Below are 23,091 nucleotides of genomic sequence, written 5' to 3'. Positions count from 1 at the left end.
TACCCCCTCAATAGTCTCATTAATAGAATGGGGCTGATAATCTAGTATCCTTCTCATAGAGCTATTTAAAGATTAACACAATTATTTTTAAAACTCAGAACAGTGCCTGACATGTAGAGGACATCCAAAAATACTAGTAAATTGACTGCTCTTCCTGCGTGCCTAAGTGTCAAAGTCTGTCCTGCAGATCTGCCCAGCTCCCCCATCAACCCTCCACCAGCCCTTTGCAGCCAAGCATCAGCCTCTGCTTCTTCCTGTCCAGCCACAATCAGACTCTGTCACCTTTGTCCAACTGAGACTATTTTGGTTGAAGTTAGCAAATGCAAAGAACACTTTCCAAGTCTGGTTTCACCTGTCCTTTTGTATCTTAATGAGACCGTTGACCACTCCCTCCTTTTACAAATGAACTCATCTGTTGGTCTCCAACACACAGTCCTTTCCCGTCTTTCCTCCCACCTCTCTAGCTCTTCTAGACAGGCCCAGGTGTTCCCTCATCTTTGGTCCCATGGCCCCTGGGCCTAACTGTATTATAGCGCCTAGCACGGCCCTGTAATTGCACCCCCTAGACTGTCTGCCTCCTGAGAAGAAGGACTAGGTCTTATCTGCCTTTTTATCTACATCGCCAAGCTCAGTGCCTAACACCTAGTAGGAACCCTCTCATTAAATAGATCATTGTTGAATTTTTCCTCTTCATCTTTTCTGTAAGGGATGTGCAGGTAAAATCAGGAAAAGAAAAATTAAGAATTTCCTCCATCCTTTGGCCGATGAAATTGCCCCTCACCCGCAGGAGTACACCCAGGGGACCCAGAAGGCCTCCCTACTCCATATTCCAGCAGTTTCTTGAGCTGGGGGTAGAAGCCCCTTTCTGGGCATCTGTAATGTGGCTGTTCCTCAAAGGGAAGGTTTGGTCTTATCCACATTTCACCATCATTAAACTTAAGGCTGTAGTTGGACGAGCCCATTGTGAATGGGCCTCCGGGTCCGGAGGTATTGGATGGAAGACCCTCACCACTTCCCTGCACCCTGCAGCCCCGCGCCCTGAGAGCAACAACACCACCCTGAGTAAGAAACAGCATTCCTGAGATTCTGGGTGGGAGAAGAGGGGGCAGACAGTGAGTTAAGCGAGCATCCCATGCCACTTCTTCTGTTTAATATACTTCACTCCAATCCATAATGGGTAATCCCATCAACTCTGCAGTCAGGTTTCCTGGGTTCAAATCCCAGCTCTGCCACTTCCTAACTGGATGGTCTTGAGCAAGTTCCTTCACTTTTCTACCCCTCAGTATTCTCATTAGTGAAACAGGGGTGATAGTATAGTATCTTTCTCATAGGGTTATTTGAAGAATTAATGCAGTTATTAAAAAAGCTCTGAACAGTGTGCGGCCCAGAGAAAACATCCAAAAATATTAACTAAGCTGCCCCCAGCTTAGATGTGCTCTAAACAGCCCCCCTTACTAATGCTGTGGCACAACCCCCATTCTGTCACACTTTATTGTACATTTTTACTGACCCACTGTCCCCTACTAAAGTGTAAATTTTGAGGGGCTCTATTTTTCCACTCCATTCGCATTCTTACTGCCCAGCACAATGCATATCGTCTAAGAGTAACTGGGTGTTAAATGAATGATGAGGATTTGCAATGGTAGAATTGCCATTTCATAAGCCCATGTGTCAATTTTTAACCCAAAGTGATCAGTACACACTGATTCAGTGCATATCTACAATGCGCTCCACTCTGCCTGCTAATCTCAACTGCACCTGTCACTGAATGAATGACACTATGCCAGGTCCTAGGGTAAAAATTGGGTTCAACTCCCTATGTCATTGTGACTTTTCTAAGTCAAATGTTAGCAGTTTCAAATGGCTCAATCTTATACTGTGTGTATTTTAATTCTACTGAAGTGGATTGGGGCATTAATTATCCTCAGTGAAAGATGAGAAAACTGAGACATGTGGAGGTTAGTGACTTGATAAGATCCCATCACAACAGGTGGTGGAGACAAGGCTGGACCCATGCTGTGAGCCCCCAGAGCTAGTGCCCTTGGCCACTCTGTAGTGAGAGAGGGTGGCCACCCTCAGGTGCTCTCTGTCTGGTTGTGAAGCTGTGGCTCCGGAGACTGTCAGAGTAAATACTAGGCTGAATATATGCAGCACTAAATTGGATCTGACTTCCTGAGACCGTGCAGGGAGCCAGTGTGTCCGGCTCAAAGTTAACATGGAAGAAAGGCTGAGGCTCAGGGGGAAATCTAACAGAGCAACTTTCCTTCAAAACATTCCTGACTGTCATTTTCTTGTGCACTTGCAGGCCTTGGCCTCAGGCCTTAATTACATTATCTTCAAGCAGCAACTAAGAGCTATTTCTCATTAAACATGAACAGGGAGATGTTTAATTCATAAGAAAGTATGTGTTCGGAGAGCACATCGTTGGTTCAGGGTGTTGAAATGACCATGGTCATTGGCGTTGTCCCTGGTGGCAACTTCACGGCCAGGACACCCCCAGGGCACATGTTCACTGGATGGGCTTGAAGCTTTCTTTACATTTCTGAAGATGGGCCAACTTAATTCCTTGCAGTCTCCCCTTAAAATGGAAGAAACTAACCTAATTGTCATTTCAAAGTATGGCATCTGAGGGGGTCACAATTTGCTGTCTTTGCTCATGTGATTCTTAGATGATGTCTATTTAGGATAAACACATTTGTACAGCATCCAAGAAGACCGATGCAGGCTTAACTCTCAATAAGGTGAGTTAAGAGCATCAAAACTAGTGTCGCAGCAAATTGTAGTACAGTCTTTTCTTCAACGTTGGGGTAACTGGATTCACAAAGACCTGGGTTTGAAACCACGACTTCCCTTACTTGCTAGTTATGCATCTTTGGGCAAATTTTTTAACATCTCTGAGCCTGCGTATCCTCAAAATGGCGGTGACAGCAATCTTGGTAGGTTGATGTGACGGTATGATCTTTTAATATCAGTAAAGCCCAGAGCCCAGTGTTTGACAGGTCAATGCCAGCTTTCTTTCCTTCTTGTCCAATGCTTCCTGTCTCCAGTTCGGAAGAGAATGTCAGGGCAGATGAGGTAATAACAGAAGGGACGTACTCTGGCATGGGAGGGAGGAGAGAGAGGACGGGCAGCCCCCTGAGCCAGGAAGGGGCCTGTCGGGCCAAGCGAGTGTTTCGCTGATGGGCTCCTTCGGCTCCTCCTTCCAGCCACTGAAAATGCACTGCAGGGACTGCGCCCTGGTGACGAGCTCCGGGCACCTGCTGCGCAGCCGGCAAGGCCCCCAGATTGACCAGACCGAGTGCGTCATCCGCATGAATGACGCCCCGACGCGCGGCTACGGGCGCGACGTGGGCAACCGCACCAGCCTGAGGGTCATCGCGCATTCGAGCATCCAGAGGATCCTCCGCAACCGGCACGACCTGCTCAACGTCAGCCAGGGCACCGTGTTCATCTTCTGGGGCCCCAGCAGCTACATGCGGCGCGACGGCAAGGGCCAAGTCTACAACAACCTGCAGCTCCTGAGCCAGGTGCTGCCCCGGCTGAAGGCCTTCATGATCACGCGCCACAAGATGCTGCAGTTCGACGAGCTCTTCAAGCGCGAGACCGGCAAAGACAGGTACCCGGGGCGGGGCGGGGATGGGGCTGGGCTGGGCTGGGCTGGGCGGGGGCGGGGTGGGGCGGGGCCGCGCTACAGAGGAGGGCGAGGAAATGTCCCTGCTGGCTGATTCACCACAAGCGAAGCTTTTGCCAAGGGCTTTTTGTTATGGCCCCACTGCTCATGCCACTCATCGACTGAGTTCCTCGGAAGGGTCCTCCTGGAGACAGGGCTGCTCCAGCTGAATTTATAGGGCATAGTGAAAGGAAGCACTAAGACATTTATATGGGTAACTCGCAGCCAGATCCCTATTTTGGAGGAAGAGGCGACACTGCTGCTGGCTTCCTTCCACTGGTAGTAAGTGCAAAATAATAGATTTACAGCATTACATTTGCCTTGTGTGGACACTAACCAAAAAGAAATGTATAGGGTTATTTTTCTCTTTCAAAGGCAAATATTTATTCAGTCAACAGATACTTACTGAGTACCCACTGCTTCCCTGCACTTGGCACTGGGGAGACAGTGAAAAATAAGGCACATCCTGACACTGCCCTCCCAGAATGTCGTCTTACAGGGCAGGCAGACACGCTCACCAAGTAGTGGCCAGTGTGCTAGGTCCTCCAAGGGGAAGAAAACAGTCCTCTGACTGGTGGGACAGGGAAACCTGCTGTAGTTTAGGGCAAGGTCTACCAAACTGTAGGTTACAACTCAGTAATGGGACATGAAATGAATGTAGTGAGTCACTGCAAGATTTTTTTTTAATGTAATGAAAAGAATGGAATAAAACAGACAATGTCAGCATTCATCCCTCATTGTAAGCAAGGCAAAGTATTATTTCCTGAAATAAAATTCATTTTGGTTTTATACATATAAATACACATACCCAGGGGCTTCTTTTTGAGGTGATGAAATTGCCCTGGAATTAGATAGTGATGGTGATGGCCCAACCCTGTGGATATACTCAAAACCACTGAATTACACACTTAAAAAAATAAGATGAAATGAAAACTGTGCATAATACATGTGATCATATATGCTCAATCATGATGTAAAATGTATTTCTCACTCTAGGTCAAAATATTTTGAAAAGCACTAGTCCAGGAGATAAGGGGGTGATGGAAAGACTTTCTCAAAAAGGTGTATTTAAGCTGAGACCTAGGCCTATAAGTATTTATCCGAGTAAAGAAGAACCTGAGAAGGAGAGAGAGAAAGGTCCTTATGGGTACGAGGACTCAGAGGTGAGAGGATGAGCAGGCGGTTGGAGAGAAATCCCTCTGGCTGCTGTCAGGAGGGCTGGTGGGGAGTGTCTGGAGGTGAGGCAGAGACAAAGGGTCAGGAGTGACTGCCCGTTAAAAAGGGCCTCATAGGACTGATTTAATAATTCAGTTTCCTCATTTTCTTAATTCAAAAACATATACTTTTAGGGAGGAAGGTATAGCTCAGTAGTAGAGCATGTCCTTAGCATGCACAAGGTCCTGGGTTCAATCCCCAGTTCCTCTGTTAAGAAATAAACAAATAAATAAACCTAATTACCTACCCACACCTCCCAAAATTAAAAATATATATATATATATACTTTTATAATGAATACACTTACTGTTTAAATGAATACATTTAATCATGTAATTTGCCCCTTTCTCTTACAAAAACTGTTACTAAGTCAATTTCTTATCTTTAAACTAAAGGGATATAACACACAAAATAAAGAATATGAAGTACTAAATCCTTTTGGCTACTTTAGGCAGCTCATTATAGAGAAGAGTCTTAAGAAAGACCAAAGCTCATCGTCCCCAAATTCTTTGCAGGGAAGAGCTTTCTTTTTAAATCCTGAAAACCGTGTAGCCTTTGAGAGCTGATCCAGGCAAGCAGGGGGCCTGGCATCTGCTGGAGCAAGGAGAGGGGGCCGTGGCTGCGGGTGCTGTGGTCTCCTTCCCTGGAGGCCCAGGTGACTCCGTGGTTAGCCCAGCCAGTAGATCCCATGAGGGATCCTGGTCGTCATTACAAGCTGTCACAAAATCCAATCACTTATTGTCCTTTAAAAACCACAAATAAGAGAGACTGGTGCTCATTTGAATGAGTTACTTAACTAAGAGAGCGTTTTTATAAGGGAAGGAGAATGAGGGACATTATTTATAGTTTCCTTTTTGTCTGGTTGGAAAATTCAAAATAAGTAGAAGCGTTCTCTTCAGTAGAAAACACTTGTCTCTTTTTAGTTTGATGATTGTTTGCTGAATTTAAGTATTCCTGAAACTCTGATGCAGTGTTAGCTATTTAGGATAATTACACGTTTCTCTGGATCTTAAGGGGTTAAGTTGATAACTTGGAGACTAGCCATTCCACCCTTAGATCTTTAGAAAACAACCTCACATCAAGACATAACCCACTCACTAAATTCATTAAATTCTGATCAATGAAAACCTTTTGCTCAATAGGCTGCGTTCTTCCTTAGCGAGCCCAGATGGGAAGGGGAGAGACAACATTTTGTGGATTGGCTACCAAGCCTCTCATCCATCTGCTAGGATCCACACAGTCCCTACTCAGGGGATCACACTGATGGATTTGTAGGGAACCAGAGCACATTGTCACTGAGCCCTTGTGACTGTTGCCTTTAGGGAACAGTCTTAGAGAAGCAAATATTGTACTTCTCAATAGTCTCATGTGTCCATGTCCTTAATCTACAGGCTATTCTCCGAGCTAAAAGAGCAAGGTCAGAAACAGCCCTTCAGTACAGAGCTACTTCTGTAAACTAAAACACAAAAACATTTAGGGTCTGACAGTATTTCTTCTGTGTTTTTCTTGAAACCTAACAAAACAGGAACATGTATTAAAGACACACAAAGGGTAGAATATCTAATTTTGTACATCTCATGATCAGGACATTCATTTCAGGCTAATATTCTGAAGAAGTGGGAAAATTCAATAGATTTTTGATTTATGGGAGTTTCGCCCTCCTTAAAAGTGGAGGGAGAAAAAGTGGCTTAGGAACAGTCTGCAGTTGAGAAGCATGACAAATGACATAGATGGCCAAGTGGTACTCTTTGATATTAGAAAGTAACTGTACTTGAAAATAACTTTATAATTGAATAAGGGGACATTAGGAAAATATGATTCAGAACCAATATTATAGTAATTAGATAAAGGAAGCATAAATGAAATAAGTGTAGGAAGAATATTTCCATAGAGATTATAAATGAGATTCTGGTGGAGCAGAAAGGCCTTTAATTGTAATTTAGTGTGCACTATAGAATTATCAGCTCAGTGTGTTACTTCATCATATAAAAGAATATCTGATAATTTTCCCTAATAAGCACATGACAGCTCTTCATATTCCTTCATTACAGCTGATTAAGTGTAAAAACAGTAGATATTCCTTTGTTGGAAAAGGAGTTCAAATCATTTTAGAATGACAGCACAAAGCAGTTGTATTTCTATAGCATGTGATCCCCAGAGGCTATTATTTTGTAAGACTGGGGGATTTTAAGGGGCAAAGAACACTCACCTGAGTTTCTTTAGTTCTCCACTTTTTATTCTCCCCATTTTTACATATGAAAGCTTTTTCTGTAGAGTCCCATCCCCCTGTATTTTTGTGGTTTCTACTACATCACACAAAAGAGAGCCAAAATTACAGGGGTGTTTCACCACTGGGAAAAGCCCTCTTGTTTCCCACATCTTGAAGGCATAGTGACACGGGTGCGATTCCTGGATCAGGAATCTGAGGATGTCAATGAGCTATCATTCTCCTCCTGGGCTCCACATCCTCCCACATAGTCACTCATGCAGTTTAAGTCTAGAACAACTGGCCATCGCAAGGTCACAGCCACATGGGTGAAGACAAGCTCTAACTTGAGGCCAGGCACCTCCTCCCCTTCCCGTCCCCATACTCAGCTCTGCTCCGTTCCTCTCCTTCAGTCCCAAAGGTCTTATGATTATATTGCCGTGGTGAGAAAGAAGGGGGCTTATTAAGACCTACGTAGGCTGGAGGCTCCAGAATTTTCTGATTACTGCCCTAACTACTGATGGTGGCTCCCACACAGGAGCCAGTAGCAGACGCTGGAAGGAGATCCGTCTCTTTGTGCATTAAAGGGCACTGAGAGGAATGGTGGAATTATTCACAGCATGTGCTCCAACCTAGCAATCAAGAGAGGAGGAAGGGATCCCGATGCATCAACACAGTAGGCTAGATACTTTTTATGATGTTCTCTCTTTTTGGACTCAGAATAGCCCAGGAAGATGGAGTGTACCATGCCTGCTTTCTAGATAAGATTTCTTTCTAGGTAAAAAAAAATCAAGGTTCAAAGAACAGCAGTAACCTGCCTCAGGTCATTCAGCTGGTGAATGATAGAGACGAGTAAGACACAAATCCATGTTACTTCCATCTTTAGAAGCTGGGGTGTTACTGGATCAGGATACAATGGAATGGAAAATAAAAATGAGTGAAAGGATTAAGAACTAGAAAGTGGAAGCCATGAGTTCAGAAATGAGTAAATTACCCATTCCTGTCAGGTATGTGACAAAGCAAAAGACTTCTTAAAATGCCTTTTTGGGGGTGTTATTCCTTAAGTGAAATGGAAATGATGCAAACGGCTTAACAAAAACTCTTTCTTCTCAAAGAGGGGTGCTACACAGTGCAAGTAGAAAAGCTTTTCTGCAACTCTGTTATTCACATCACACATGGTGCTATGGCCGCACAAAGGCAGACAGTCTGACCTTGGGGATAAGGTGTTTGAAACTGGCTAATGAGGCATGCCATAAGCACTGGGGAAAAAAAAGGTGAATGCAGCAACCCCCAAAGAATTGAAATTATTATCCACAGCAGCATAGCATAGGAGACCGAGTCATCCTCACAGGGTCAAAGTAGACCTTGACGTTTGTCTCGCAATTACGCTTAGACTTGGCGTATGTTTAGAGCTCTATACAGATGTTTGAATAGGCAAATGAATGGATGTTAGAATTTACAGATTCATTCCTTAAATTTTGTCAGTTTTTGGTCTTCTAATGAACATTTTCAGAGGGCTCTGGCTCTTCTGAGGTCAAATAAAGGAAAGGCTCAAGTAAACATAAACACTCCCGTGGCCCTTTTCCTCTGGTCATTAGCCCCATCCTCTTCCTTTCTAAGGAAAGACGTTCCATCAAGATGGTGTGAGTCTAGTTGAAGGCAAGCTTCTACCCTAAGATCATTTGATTGATCAATTGATCAGTTGACCAATAGACACAACTTCGTTTATTCATATTTAATAAGCTCTTCATTATCCACTCTGCTTGGGGGAAGGGGATATTTATAGCTAGTCAAGTATTCTAGTTAATAAAGAGTTGACACAGGAGGATTCTCATCTTACAAGAAATTGAATTGTGGTGATACGCACTTGAACATGGAGACGAGGATGATCATCACTGATTATGCAGAAGTCTCTGGAGTCTCCACGGTGGTGGGGCAGCAGCCTCGTTTATCATGGCACTGTGGAATCCGGCCGTGTTGGTAACGCGTTTCTCCCTGCTATTTCCAAATTTCCAGCTATTTACCAAATGGAGAGAGAGATCGAGAGTGTGTGTGTGTGTGTGTGTTTATAGTCAGCCTTGTTCTAGAAAAGATTTAAGATGGAGGGGGTATAATGATTGTTTGACCAGCCTGCAGACTTAATTGTTGTTCCTTTCAGAAAGATCTCCAACACTTGGCTCAGCACCGGCTGGTTCACAATGACGATTGCCCTGGAGCTCTGTGACAGGATCAATGTTTATGGCATGGTGCCCCCAGACTTCTGCAGGTAAGGTTTACTCTGCGAGTGTCATTCATCAGCAGTGTTGCACAGTGTTTATAAATATCCGATTCCAGATATGAACCATGAAACATGTCTTACTGTCTTCTCGAAGCAATTAATTAACATGTCCCACATCCTGGTTCTAGAAACAACAAACAGCATTTAATTATGTGGTATAAAATATTGAAAGTTTTTGTTTGTACTGCTGGATAATTAATCCATCTTATGGGCTTCATTTATCCTCTGAATATTTATCAACCAAAAGTAATGCAATAATTGGCATAATATTAATGATGAACAAGCATTAAGAAATATTAGTTTTAGTCTCATTTGAAAGGAATGTGGTAATTTTTAATGAATTAAAGAGAGTAAACTTCTTTGACGGGAAGGCCTGTTTTCTAAAATTAAAATATTCCTCTGAGTCTCTTTCCCTTTCCACATCAGTAGCCTCGGTTTGTGCTTCTAAGACCAAAAGCACAGACGTAATTATTTTGATGTATCGCTTTAAAGGGAACGTACATACATCTCTGTTGCTGTCTTAGGTTACCTCCCGGCACGTGCCCAGGCAGAGTCTGATGTGCACTAACAGATGCACTGAGAAACGTTCAGGGCCCGATTTGCGGAAGCCCAGTTGAAAACTCACCTTTCATTTAAAGTAGAGATGCCAATAAGTTCAGAAAATTTCCTAGTTTTCAGGAACGCCTGCTGACTGTACATGGCCTCAGTCCTGATCTTCACATGGTGAACCCTGGGGTGGTTTTAAGCTTGCTTATGCCTTCACATGTTTTAAACCTAGCAACTTCTCAAAGGCTATGGGCCTTGAGGCAAACCTGAAATGTGGAGATTTGGTGCAAGGACGGTGCCATTATCACTTTGCGCCTTTTCTCCCGCCCTCCTTAAAACAGAGACAGCACAGCCGCAGTGCTAGTTTACAGGTAAGAGTCAGGTCACAGGCGGGAGGGGACGGTGTGGACTGCCTGGCCTCACGCATCCTCAGGGAAGACACAATGTAGTGAGGGAGGCTGGAGAGTCTGGAGCAAACCACACAGGTGCCAAGCAAGTATGAGCCTCGAGCACGTTGCTCAGGCTCTCTGTGTCTCAGCTTCTTCGCCATTAGAAGTGGCTGTGATGATAATAATAGACTTTCTGCCTCAGAGAGTTGTAGGTGGATTAAATAAGCGAATACATGGAAAGTGCTTGGAACAGCGCCTCGTACGTGGCAAGAGCGAGCTTGGATCCTCACTCGGTTCGTCATCACTTACGGCACTGGCTTGTCTCCCCACTTAACAGCCTACGTGCAGAAAGTCGGTAGGATGGTGTGAAAAGGCAAACTGTCCCCTCAAACCAACTGGCTAACAAAGGCGGTGGCAGCAGCACCTACGGGCGCGCAAAGAGCCATCAAAGCTGCTGGTTAGCCGGCAGGTATAATTATGCAACGTTGCCATTAGGACGCCAGGAGGGAGGTGCATCAACAAATTGAAATGTTAATGATTTAAAGTGTTCAAGGAAATATTCCATTTATTATGGAAAACAAATGAAAGGCACGTTAACCTGTCATTTCTTTTACTCAGAGTTAGTTCAGCGTGACTTCCCACACGTGGGATGGGAACAATTTACGAACTGACACTAGCAAGTCGGGATACCACTGTCCCTGCAACATGCATTGCCCCCCACTCTGAATTTCTGTTCCTCGGACATCATGCCGCAGGTTTGCTAGTTGTTCTCACAAGGTGCTTTCAGCAAGAACTCTTCAGAAGGATCTTTCCACCCGGCATCCTGTCAGAGAAAAGAAGTGTGCTGTGTGCTGTCGGGTGCGGAGGGTTAGGCTGGACACAGCATCCTGTACGGTTGTGACGCCTGTTTAGGGAGGATAAGAAGGGAGCAGCCGGGAGCAGCACAGACTGATTCCCAAGTTCCTTTCATCTTTATGTGCAGGACACGTGGGCTGAACCACCAGGTGCTCAGTTCCCAACTGGTGACCTTGAGCCTTGCTGTCCTCATCTGCAAAATGGTCACAAGAAAATGATAATAAAAGCAAACATGTGATGGTGAGGGTTATATGAGATCATGGATGTAGAGTGTGTGACACCATGCCCAGCACATAGTTAGTGCTCAGGAAAGATTATTAATATCATTAGTATTACTAATATATTTATTTATTTATACTAATATATTATACTGTAAGATCTATAAAATAATTATTAATATTATCCTAAGACCTGAGAGTTGCCCTGAGAGGTACCAAGAATTTGGGAGGGGAGGGGGGTTCAAAGACTAGGACACAACTCTTGCCTCCTTGAGGCTCATGCTAGATCGGTATACCCAGATGGAAATATAATAAACACAGCAAAGCCAGTTGGAGTCAAATGACTCTTGCAAAGTGTCTGCTACCAGAGAATGAAAAAGCAACTCGTAAATTAGCCCTGCTGCTGGTCTGAACATTTCCCCTTTTGCCTTAATTTTGAAAGAAGCTAAGAACGCAGTGGGCCAGCTGGTATGTGTGTCATGAGCTCTAGAACTTACAGAGGTAAGACGTCACCAAGGTAAGACGTCACCAGGGCCAGAAGTGGTAGGGAAGTTTTGTGAGATGACTGACCTCAAGCTGGCTGAGTGCACCTGAATATAAACTCCTCGAAGGCAGAGATTCATGTCCGTGGGTTGCTGTTGGAGCCGTGGTGCGCAGGACAGTAGGTATTTATTGTCCTGGCTTATGGTGGATGCACCATACGTATCGAGTGAACAAATGGCCCTGTCCTTGACTCTCTCTGGTGCTGCAGTAAAAGCGTGTTTGTGTGACTGAAAACAAGCCATTTCTGCCTCTCAGAAGCTGTGCAACCTTGAGAAAGTTACTCAACCTCACTGAACCTTTGTTACCTTGGGCAAGTTGCTTAATGACTATCTCAGAAGCCTTAATTTCCATATGTGGGCGAGGATGAGGGCATTAGTACTTACCTCCAGGGTTTACATGATAATTCCATGAGACAATAGATGAGGAATGCTCGGCACAGCTCTGGCGTGTGTTAAGCATGTGTGAATTTACCAGGTGAAGGGACTCACTGATCCACACGCGTGGATACCCATTAGGGCTTTTTAAGGGGACGCCCAATGAGTACTGATGAATGGTCTCCTCTATGAATCCGGTCCCACTTTTCTTCACCATTGAGAATTGGCTTCCTGTGGCCTCCAGCTCTTTGCAGGACATCACATGGGGCCAGATTTCAGCAAACAAAAGGAGAGCCAGCTGCTCATTTGGGATAAATTAACCCTTTCAGACTTTGAGATACAACTAGTACTCTCCAAAGAATTCATTTACTAAATAAATCAGAGACTTTGATTCATTCAGCTAACCTGTGTTGTTTGGCACTCGGGGACATAATCAACAACGAATGAGATGGGGTTTCTGCCTTCAGTCTCCTGAGTGTCACTTGGACAGGATTCAGTCATAGGGGACAGAAGGTTCACAAGGTGCCTGCGGGAGAAAACATTCACTCTCTGCCTGTCAGTGTCTGACACTCAGGGCTTTATTGAAACACCCAGCTTCGGCTTTCTACTGACCCTCTCCGGTGGGACAAGGGCAAGGAGCCGAGAGAAGAAAGCATTGGTCCCTCCGGCCCCACTTCATCAAGAGCAGATCATCCTCTCTGTGTTACATATTTACGGGCTCTCATACAACAAAGGGTCCCATGGCACGTAAGAACCTTGACAGCCCTGATGACCTCTGGTCTAAGACACAGTCACACTGCTTTCCAACCTAATCAAACTCACACACTTTTAAGGAGAATCTGATTGCCAGGGAAACCAAGGCACAGAAAGATCAGGCCCTGGACCACTTCTGCCGTCATGTCCACTGGCTTAGTGTGGCTGTGACCTAGGGGGAATGTCGGCTGCTGTGTGCATGAGCTGAGGGAGGGGACAGAATAGGACAGGGACAGCTGAGCAATCCGTGACTGCCTGATTCCCAAGAAGTGTGGGTAGGTTCACCCCCACCAGCCCGGAGCTGTCATTTCCCATCCAGCTCTCCTCGAGGCCTGGCCTTCTTGTCCCTCCCACCCAAAGGAGGGACTTACTTCCGGGAGTCATTCATTGGCAAGCAAACTTCCAGTGGCCTCTAAACTATTAAGCACACGGACTCGTTAGGAAGAATGATAGCTTCACCTTCGTACATAAAACCACAGATGGAAGCAGTGGCTGTCTGAAGGGCCACGATGGCAGATGAGGGACACGTTGTTCAAAACCCTGTGGACTCCGACACTGATTAAAAGTCCTGTGCCTGGTGGGCAGCCTTTCCCTCTTCCGTTTGGTACTGAAGCAAGCCTACTGACCACTCTCTCCAACTCTGGTCTTTCTCTTTCCTCTCCAAACACCACTGTGCTGCTGGAGAAACCACACATCTCCCTCTGTCACCTAAACCCCTCAGCAGGTCCCCGAAGCTTTTAGAACAGAGTTCACAGTCCCCAGTTCAGCACCTGGCACCCACAGCCACTTTCGCCTCATCTCTTCCACTCCCCCAGGTTCATTTTAGCCCCACTGAGGAACTTATAAAGGAAGTAAAGGAAGTCACCCCGCAGACCCCCGTCCCTTTGCCCTCATCTCGGGATGTCCGTGCCCTCCTTCTTAATTTGGCTGATGACTGCTTGTTCTTCACCATAACGTGAAAGGCTGATATGTTTCCTGCACATACCGCCTGCTGGTCCTGTGCTTGGTAGGAGTCCATGTGCCATTTCACTGGACCTTTATGATGACCCCAGGAAGGAAACACTATTATCATCATTTTACATACAAAGCTTGAAGACAGGAAACTGCTGGCCAAAGTCGTACAGCAGGCAAGTGATGGAGCTGGGATTTGCCAGGTCTCCAGGGCCGAAGAGCCAAAACCCTTAACCCCTCCCTCCACTGCTTCAGACACGGCAGGTCCTCGTCCTACAAGCGTTCCCTGACCTCCTGTCTGAGTCAGACCCCACCCGGGCCCCTCCTGGGCTCTCTTCCACCTCCCTCTCCACCTCACCTCGCTGAGTAATGTGTAACCTCCTTACGAGAGGGGGTCCAGTCTCCAGCCACATTTGGATCTCTGGCACTTGCCATTGTGTCTGGCACATAGTGTGTATTCAGTATTGATTTAACTCAATAAATAAAGACCTTCCTTTCCTTGGAGGTTTTTAAGAGACTGATTCAATATTTACTGCAAGACCAAAAGTGCCAGGTGAGTGAAGGGTGTAATTCGCAAATGGCAAACTCAGATTCCAAGCGTCATGGTGGCCACCTGGTTCATTCTCGGCCAAGACCAGCGTTGGGTCCTCAGAGGGGCTCAGGCTTGAAGCATCAGTCTGCATCCTGCCTCTGTCCCTGGACTCCAGGCTCATCAGTGTGCAGAAAGCTGGAGAAAATTAATGTCATGTCACACTGGAGACAACCTCTAAATATATTATTATGTGGACGTAGACCCTTAAATCATGCCATATCCGTATAGAAACCAAATCCATTCTCCCTAGGTGGACTATAAATTGTCATGAAAAAGCTCTGTTATCATTGCTTTCCAAACTAAGTTATGGTGAGTATTTTTAATCTCATTTTCCACTGTAAATTATTTGTGATAATAATGGACCAAGCATTTCAATTCTATCTAATAATCTCATTTCTGGTCGTACTTAACACATTACCAAGTTTACAACTCTCTGTTCCCCATCATTTCTTGAGTATTAATTAGCAGAGTAATGACTCAGAGTGATCACTGTCATGGAACTAGATTAATACCTCATCCATAATGTGAAGGACATCTCAAAGGTATCGTGAATTCCAGAGAGTTGATTCTGCTAGAGTTATTATCTAGTGAACGTTCATCAAGCTGCCAGCGCAACAGGGGAAGTTCCTACTTGGTGGCAGTCCACCGTGTAGAATCAGATACTTGCAGAGGACAGGCATGGAATGGAATGCAGCCACGTGGTTTGCATTTTATGAAGTGAACTTAAAATATATTGTTGTTTTTTTCATAGATGTCTACCTTTGCCATGACTATAAACTGGCCAGTCACTGGGTGTTTTCGTCACCTTCCTCTCTCCCGTGGGTACGCCTGATCTGTTACGGGATGTGATGGCACCCCCTGAGGTGCCTGAGTGGCTGGGGGTGGCTGTGGGGTTCACGTGGCCCCCCCGGGCTCTCTGCCCCGGGGACGGTGTGGACAGGATGGCTGCCGGCTCTTGGTGCTCCTTTGCCCAGAAACACAAGTATTATTCCACTGGCTTCCAAGGTGGGCCGTGGCTCTCCATCCATAAGAGGCTGAACAGACAAGAAATGTGAGCAGCAGAATAAAGGTGCCTCAGCCGGCCCCACGGGCTGCAGCAGAGGTGTATGAAGGCCCATTGGGGGAATATTTTTTTCTGCCTGCTCCACGGTGTCCCCTAGGCCCCCATGCAAGTTGATTTCTGCCACCTAGAGTTGTGACAGCTATCGACTCAACTCTTTTCCTCAAACATTTCCCAACTCCCTGCTGCACGGTACTGTATCCAGTGCCAAGGAGACACGTGTCTTTGCAGAGGGTATCTGAGAGCTCTGAAGAGAGGCAGAAGCACCATTCTTTCCTCGGGACCTTTGCAGCCTCATAGTCAGTCCAGCCCAAACCCAGCCTAGCTGGTACCCAGAAATGGAAGAATCCGCCCTTGCTTGTTGATGTATGAGACTTCTTTCCAGTTGCACAGCTCAGCTGTAGAAGATTTAAAAATGGCACGTGGCAAACGCCTGCTGCCGTTAGTATCAGCAGGTAAAACTGCCAGCGAGCGAGAGGCCTCAGCTTCACACCCCGACCCGCGGCCCGGGGTCCACCGCGCCATAGGCACCTGTGTAGGTGGTGCTGGGGAGACTGAGCAAGGACAGCGTTGCTCCCAACCGTGTGCTGAACCTGGGGGTTCAGTGGAACCTGGGGCACCATGAGTGCAGACACCCACCTGGTGGGACAGCAGTTTTTCCAAAACACAGAGCCTCACTTTTAAGAGTACAGCTGTGGTCCAACTCTGGGCCCTGAAATTTCTTCAGGTTCTTTGCGCATGAGTTTTCTCATTTGTAAAACGGTGGTAGTAACAGTACCTCTCTCACTGGGGCAATGTGAGGGCTAAACAAGTCCGTCTATGTGGAGTGCTAAGCACTGTGTTTGGGGCTGAAAGGGGCAAGGCTAGCCGCTTGGACGGCCGACGAGTGAGGCCGTGTGCTTAAAGCCAGGCACTCGACTCTCTCCCCGGGTGCCGGCTGCTCACCCGCCACAGAGCAGTGGTACTTACCTTAAACACCTGATGGAGAGTGAAGGCGATAATATGAGCCAAGTGCTGAGGTTAGCGGGTGCTTAGCTAAATCAGCCATCTCAAACCTGGCTGCATATTAGCATCTCCTAAGGAACTTTTTAACATTATTATATTTTTTAAAATTTTGTTTTGAAAAAGTTTAAAACAATAGAAAAAGTTGCAAAAGTAGCACAGAGAGTTCCTACACCCTTCACCTAGCTTCCCTTCATGTTAACATTTTGCATAATTAGGGTCCAGTTATCAAACTAAGAAATTAACACAGGTACAATACTCTTAACTGAACTGCAGAACTTACTCAGATTTCACCATTTTTCCTCCTGATGTTCTGTGTCTCCTCCAGGACCCAATCCCTTTCTCCTTGACTTGTCATGTCTCCTTAGTCTCCTCCAGGCTGTGACAGTTTCTGTCTTTCCTGATCTTTTGTGACTCTGACGCTTCTGAAGAATTCTGGTCCTTATTGTAGGATGCCCATCACTCTGGATTTGTGTGATGTGTTCTCATTATTAGATTGCAGTGATGCATTATACTGAGAAGGATACTACAGAAGCAGAGACATCTCCTCTCGAGAAGTACACGGTGTCAGAATGTCCTATTACTGGCCGTGGTAACCTTGATCACTTGGTTAAGGTGGTGTCTGCTGGGTTTACTCATTGTAAAGGGTTACTGTTTCTCCCTTTGTCATTAATAAATATCTGGGATTAATAACTTTATGCAAATAACCTATTTCTCCTTATCTCTTTCTCTGCTCATATTCCATTCATTGGTGTATCTTTCCTGCCACAATTACTTCATTGTTCCAATGGTGATTTTCTCCTCCCTCATTCTTTCCAGATTTATTCATTGGAATTATTCTGTAAGGAAATGCTGTTTCTTCCCCCTTTTTATTTATTTATTCAGTAATTTACTGAAGTCATCATGGGCTCGTGGATATTTATTTTATTTTATGGGCTTTTTAATCCAATACTGCCATTATTTCTTTTGATACTCAAACTTAAGGCACTTTTTAAAATACCTATGCCTGTGACCCTCTCCAAAACAATTAAACCAGACTCTGTGGAGGTGGAACACAGGCAATGGTATTTCTTTGAATCTCCTCCTGTGCACTGAATGTTAGTTCTTTCATTCTCCCCACCTGCTTTCTCTATAAAGAAAAAAAAACAAAAAACAAAAAAAGAAAACCTTCTTCGCACTATTCTGCAGGGTTTGCTTCTGCACTGGCCCCTGGAGAGCTGATGACAGGCTGCAGCCGCTTGGGGAAGTGGCTCTATGATTACCATGCCCCCTTTCACCCCCACACCTCACTCCCTGAGCATCCCCTGGCCCAAAATAGCAACTTGGGTGCCAGAATCCTCCCTTTCACACCAGGGAGGATTTTTCACACCAAAATTCCGCTGACTTTTATTGTTGTTTTCATTTGGCTCAGGATGGGGAAGAAAAAGCCTTGGCAGCCTTTAGAAAGTCAGGCTTGAGAAAAGACCTAAGGAATTGTCACCTTAAGTTTTCTGATGGAAGGGCTTTCTGAACAGCTCTGAGGACGGCAGCTGCCCGCAGGCCGACAACCAGGAGGGCTGTGCCCGCAGTTGCTTCAGCTCTGCCTTCTTAAGTTCCACCAAGCGCTTTTCTGCCATTTGGACAAAGTTTTAAAGTGTGGAAACAGCGCCCACTGATTTGGACACTTTTGAAACCACAATAACCAACTATGTAAATTTAATTATCCTTTTCGGAGATCTATGTGGAGCCAGATATATTTTCCTTCAAGGAGATGGCCTTCCTGAATAAGGAAATTGATCCTGTAGCATCCTTTAGCCAGTTTCCAGTTTCCCCCTATTCCTAGGTGCCAAATCAATCTCATGATATTTTTAGAAACCTAATTGTTTCTTTAGTCAGATTGATGCCAACAATATGTGTAAATCTTGGATGAATCAGATTTAAAACCTGATCTGTACTGGAATAAAAGCTTAACCCAAGTCTGCCATGGCAACATGAATTTAGTGTGCTCCCCCAGTGACGCCATATGAATCTGGGAAGATTTGTCTCACAAATTTCTATTTCTTTTTGTTTATTATTATTTTCTTCATATTAGTCAGTTCCAACTTGAATTTCTCCTACCATACACATTCTGTACTGAAAACATCTTCAATTAAAATTTTAAGGGGATTCCAATTTCTAGGGTAGGTAAGGAAGTGAACTCTATAGTAACTCGATAGGACAGGGTCTGATGTTTCACTGTGGAACATTGAGATACTTCCGAGACAGGCATAACAGAGAGGCAAAGTATTCACTCAGCACAGCATCCAGCCCAGGACGAGGGATGTTTAAATGCTGCATGACAAAAATAAATCTCTCTTGCCGGAAGAACTTTAACCCCAGAGGAGAGGAAGCTCGAAGGTTTATCGTTGTCAGAGCCACAAACTCAACACCCCTCTTGATAAAAGACTTCGATCCCTGACCCCAGTAAAGTTGCTACTCTGAAAGCCATCTGTGTATTGATCTCCTCCAAAGAAAACGAATAGGTATCCAGCAGGATGAGCCTCTCTGGGAAACCAAGTTACTGTACTTAGAATAGAGCCCAAGTTCCAGAGGGGGACCCCAGGGCATCAGGCACTGGGAGGTGGTTTGCAGGAAGCTGGGACGCCTGGACCTTTTAAGAGAAGAGCTAAGAAGAGACCAACAAGAGCTTAGATTCTGCAACAAGGCCAGTTGGTGAGTGTAGTTCAAGAGAGGAAGGTTTACCTGCTGGGATGGTGTGACTACTCTTATTATTTAGGCTTCAAGATGGAAGAGATGGGGTGGACTGACCTAGAACGGAAACCGGTCTGAGACCAGGGCTCTTTGGGGGTTAGATATTTTAGTAACCCCACATCAGCACACCCAGCTACCCCCGCACGTTAATCGTGTTCACACTACCTTGAAGAAATGAGCCAGTGTTTTTCCTTGGAGGTAGAGACAGGGATATAAAGACAGAAAAATTCTGGGACTGTCAGGCTACACAATAGAGACTGAAGATCTGAAATTTCTCGATATAGAGACTCTAGACTTGAGTACATCATCCACCTAAAGCAACAAGTGAGAGCGGTGGCATCCTGCCTGCTGTCTTTCTCCCATGGAATCAAACTTGGATCGTCAGCTTTCCACACTTGGATGAGAAATTGTCCGCAGAGGCTGGTTGTTGAGCTGCTAACTCCATGTAAATATATTTATAAATTATATTTCTTTCAACAAACAAACATTCAAAAAATATTTATTGAGCACCTGCTAGGAACAAGACAAAAGATCTGCTCTTTTGTAAGCAAAGAAGCAAGAACAGGAGTTTCAGAGAATGATTAATGCCATCAAGAAAGTAAATTCAGAGATGGAGTGGAGGCGTAGGTGTCAGGTAAGGCCTCGGTGAGGAGGACACATTTGAGTTGAACCCCAGCAGCAGAAGTGAGCTGGAGGGAGAATGTCCAGTCCAGTGACCACCCTTAAGAGCAGAGGCCTCAGGGTCGGGACCAGCTTGGTGGTGTTGATCACCAGAGAGGCCAGTAAGGTGAGGGCAGAGGGACCAAATCTGGGTGGGTTAGAAGAAGCTCTAGAGGGGAGCCAGATCACAGAACACCCTGCCAGCCATGCTCTTAGTATAAATGGAAGCCCCTGGGGGATTTGGGGTGAAGTTGGGGTGGGGAAGGAGAATGATTTGTTTTTATTTCATAAATATCTTCCTAACTATTTGTGCTAAATAGATTGTAGGGGGCAAGAGTGGAAGTCAGAACTAGCATTGGTCTTAGCACTGTGTAGTTTCTAAATCCCAAAAACCTGAATGTCCTACAGCATACTTTTTTTTTTTTTGCTCTTCATTTATGAAGTTTAACAAATCATGATAGTCAAATAGTAAGAGGGATTTTTAAATGTATATTTTAAATCCACTATTTCCTGAATTTTTTATTTGATCAGCATGTAAAAATCCTCTCCCCTCTTACATTCTATGTCTAAACTATTGCAGAATAACAGCTTGTTAAAATCCAATGACTCTCAGATCACTTAGTCCCAGACCCTTATTTTTTTTTAAATCTGATTGTTTAATAATGTTGGTCACTGAGTTTATTTCATGTCAGAACCTCTCCACTCACACATTGCCTAAACATCAGAAAAATCATTAGTTGAAATTCATTTAATTTGAAAATATGGTTTGTGTTTATCAGCTTGTTAAAGATAACATCTTACTGCAATCAGTCAAAGGAATTCTTTTTTTTTTTTTTTTTTTTTTTTGGCTTTAACCAGTTATCTCATTTTCCTCCTACAGGGATCCCAGTCACCCTTCAGTTCCGTATCATTATTACGAGCCTTTTGGACCTGATGAATGTACAATGTACCTCTCCCATGAGCGAGGGCGGAAGGGCAGTCATCACCGATTTATCACAGAGAAACGAGTCTTTAAGAACTGGGCACGGACATTCAATATTCACTTCTTTCAACCAGACTGGAAACCAGAATCACTGGGTATAAATCATCCTGAGAATAAACCTGTATTCTGAGGAATGTGTGTGGCCAGACCACAATCCCAAGTACCCACTGTACTCAGACATCCAGCCACTGAACTTCTTGAACCAGACGCGAAAGAGGAACAGAAATGGTGGCAGGGACAGTGTCACTCCTCAGGAAGTACCATGTTCAGACGCCTGTGAGGTGTGACTGCAAATCAGCGCAGCTGGCTCGTGAGGGAAAATTCCAGAATCAGTACATCTCAAGGAGTGTTATCCCTTTCAAAGGGGGTTAGCTTAGGGGCTGAACACTCCTGTCAGTGATGCTGCCATGGCTAAAACACTTGGGATCTCTTTAAGTATTGCCTTCGGAACTGAAACGTGCAACTCAACAGTATTAGTTGCATTCCTTTATAGAAATACCACGTCAAAAGGCATTTTTCTATCATGTTGTATCCTAACCCAAACTATAACCTTCATCATCTGTCGGACTCTGTATGTGTGATTTGTAAAACGTAGCCTGGAAGTATGGACATGATGTCTGAAGAGTGCATCTTCCCTGACTTTCGTAAAGCAAATGCCCAATATTTATTTATCGAGAGTTTTTTAGTGCGCTCTAGGCCAGTATTTTTATAGATTATGACTGTGTGGTAATTTATCCTTCCTAACTCTCTAATCCAGAATGATGGTTGGCAAAGGCCTGGGACTGGTAGATGAGTTGCCGCATTCACGGTGCTCATTGTTGGCATGCAATGGTATTTGACTTGGAAATGTTGCATTGCATTCTTTGAACCCTCAGGCTTCAAGAACAGCTATGCCATTTTCCAACGTGCAGAAATGCTCCAAATGACAAAACTGAAAACCAAAAAATGTGCCACTTCAACAAAAAAAGATACCACCAAGAGAAACTTAAAAGTAGTTTCTTTAGTAATGATTGATGTCGGTCACTTCACTTAAGCCCCAGTTTCCCCTTCCACAGAGTGATGTCCCAGTACCGGATGACCTCTTAAGTTTCATTTCAAATCTGAAATCCTCTCAACGAGCCTCTTGTTGACCCAGGTAAGGACTTCACCCTTGGAATGATGGGGCTCCCACGGCAGCAGGAGCCTTATTTTAGGGGGCCTTTTATACCCTCTACTACCTATCTCCCTCTTGCAGTTAAAAACATACCTCCTCCCTGGTCGCCCTTGGCGAAAATCCATTTCCTGCTTGTCTGGTGCTTCATGCGTCAAAGAGGAAAGAGGGAGAGAGAACTTTCATGCTATTCCCTGGCTACGAGAGCAAGGAACTGCCCTTCTGTGAGTCTGTGAGAAGAGGATACAAGGAGATTCCCTATCATGTGACTCACTGACCCTGTGAACTATCCCGATTCACTCGCTGCAAATCTGATGTCATATTCACTGCCGTTTCCTGGTCTGCAGGAGTGTAAAGGACTTATTTTATTCAGAGCCAAGATCAGATAGTGGAAAGATTATTACGCAAGTAATAATGTTCAAAAAATAGCTTTTTAAAGTATATACCAGTGTTTTCCTTACACATGGCTTAGGGGGCATTCATTTCTCTAATGCCAAATCTGAAGGCACCAGCAAATATGATGGATGGAGACTGACGTTATTTTACAAGACGTGACCTGGTTTGTGATTAAAGAAGTTTCTTCACATTACCACTTCTTTTCCCTTTCCTTCATTAGTACTAAGATTCCAGTCTCTTGCACCAACTGGTACTGTTAATTATATATAGTAACTTGTCGAGGCGCAAACACAGTCCAGGTATTTATACAGTAAAGATAAAGTCGGTATTGTTGTGATGTGGCTTGAACTGTTAAAAGCCAGTACGACTGAAATGTCTGTCCAAAACATATGGGGATGTGTTCTTTAAATTTTCTTGTTGTTTTTAAAGAGACAATAGAATTTTATTCCAGCACAATCTCTTCTACAGCATGAACTCTGAGCAAACAATACTTTATGAACTTTCGAGAAAGCATTAAGAAT

General features: G+C 44.7%; 1 protein-coding gene across 3 annotated transcripts in view; it reads left to right on the top strand.

The window, feature by feature from the left end:
• The window catches only part of ST6GALNAC5 (ST6 N-acetylgalactosaminide alpha-2,6-sialyltransferase 5), a 141,911-nt gene extending 120,224 nt beyond the window's left edge, over positions 1–21,687 (top strand). For 2 of the 3 annotated variants that reach the window (XM_031465412.2, XM_064493439.1), the window contains exons 3-5: positions 3,207–3,616; positions 9,250–9,357; positions 20,923–21,687. In XM_031465412.2, coding sequence (XP_031321272.2) covers positions 3,207–3,616; positions 9,250–9,357; positions 20,923–21,154 — 750 coding nt within the window. In that variant the 3' untranslated portion in view covers positions 21,155–21,687. Of the gene's footprint in view, positions 1–3,206; positions 3,617–9,249; positions 9,358–20,922 lie in introns of those variants that run through there. The other variant, XM_064493437.1, reaches the window with a different exon arrangement.
• The last annotated feature ends 1,404 nt before the right edge of the window (positions 21,688–23,091 follow it).

This window comes from Camelus dromedarius, chromosome 14 (assembly GCF_036321535.1).
Source record: "Camelus dromedarius isolate mCamDro1 chromosome 14, mCamDro1.pat, whole genome shotgun sequence".
NCBI classification, from domain to species: Eukaryota; Metazoa; Chordata; class Mammalia; order Artiodactyla; family Camelidae; genus Camelus; species Camelus dromedarius.
This window is presented reverse-complemented; position numbering and strand designations above follow the sequence as displayed.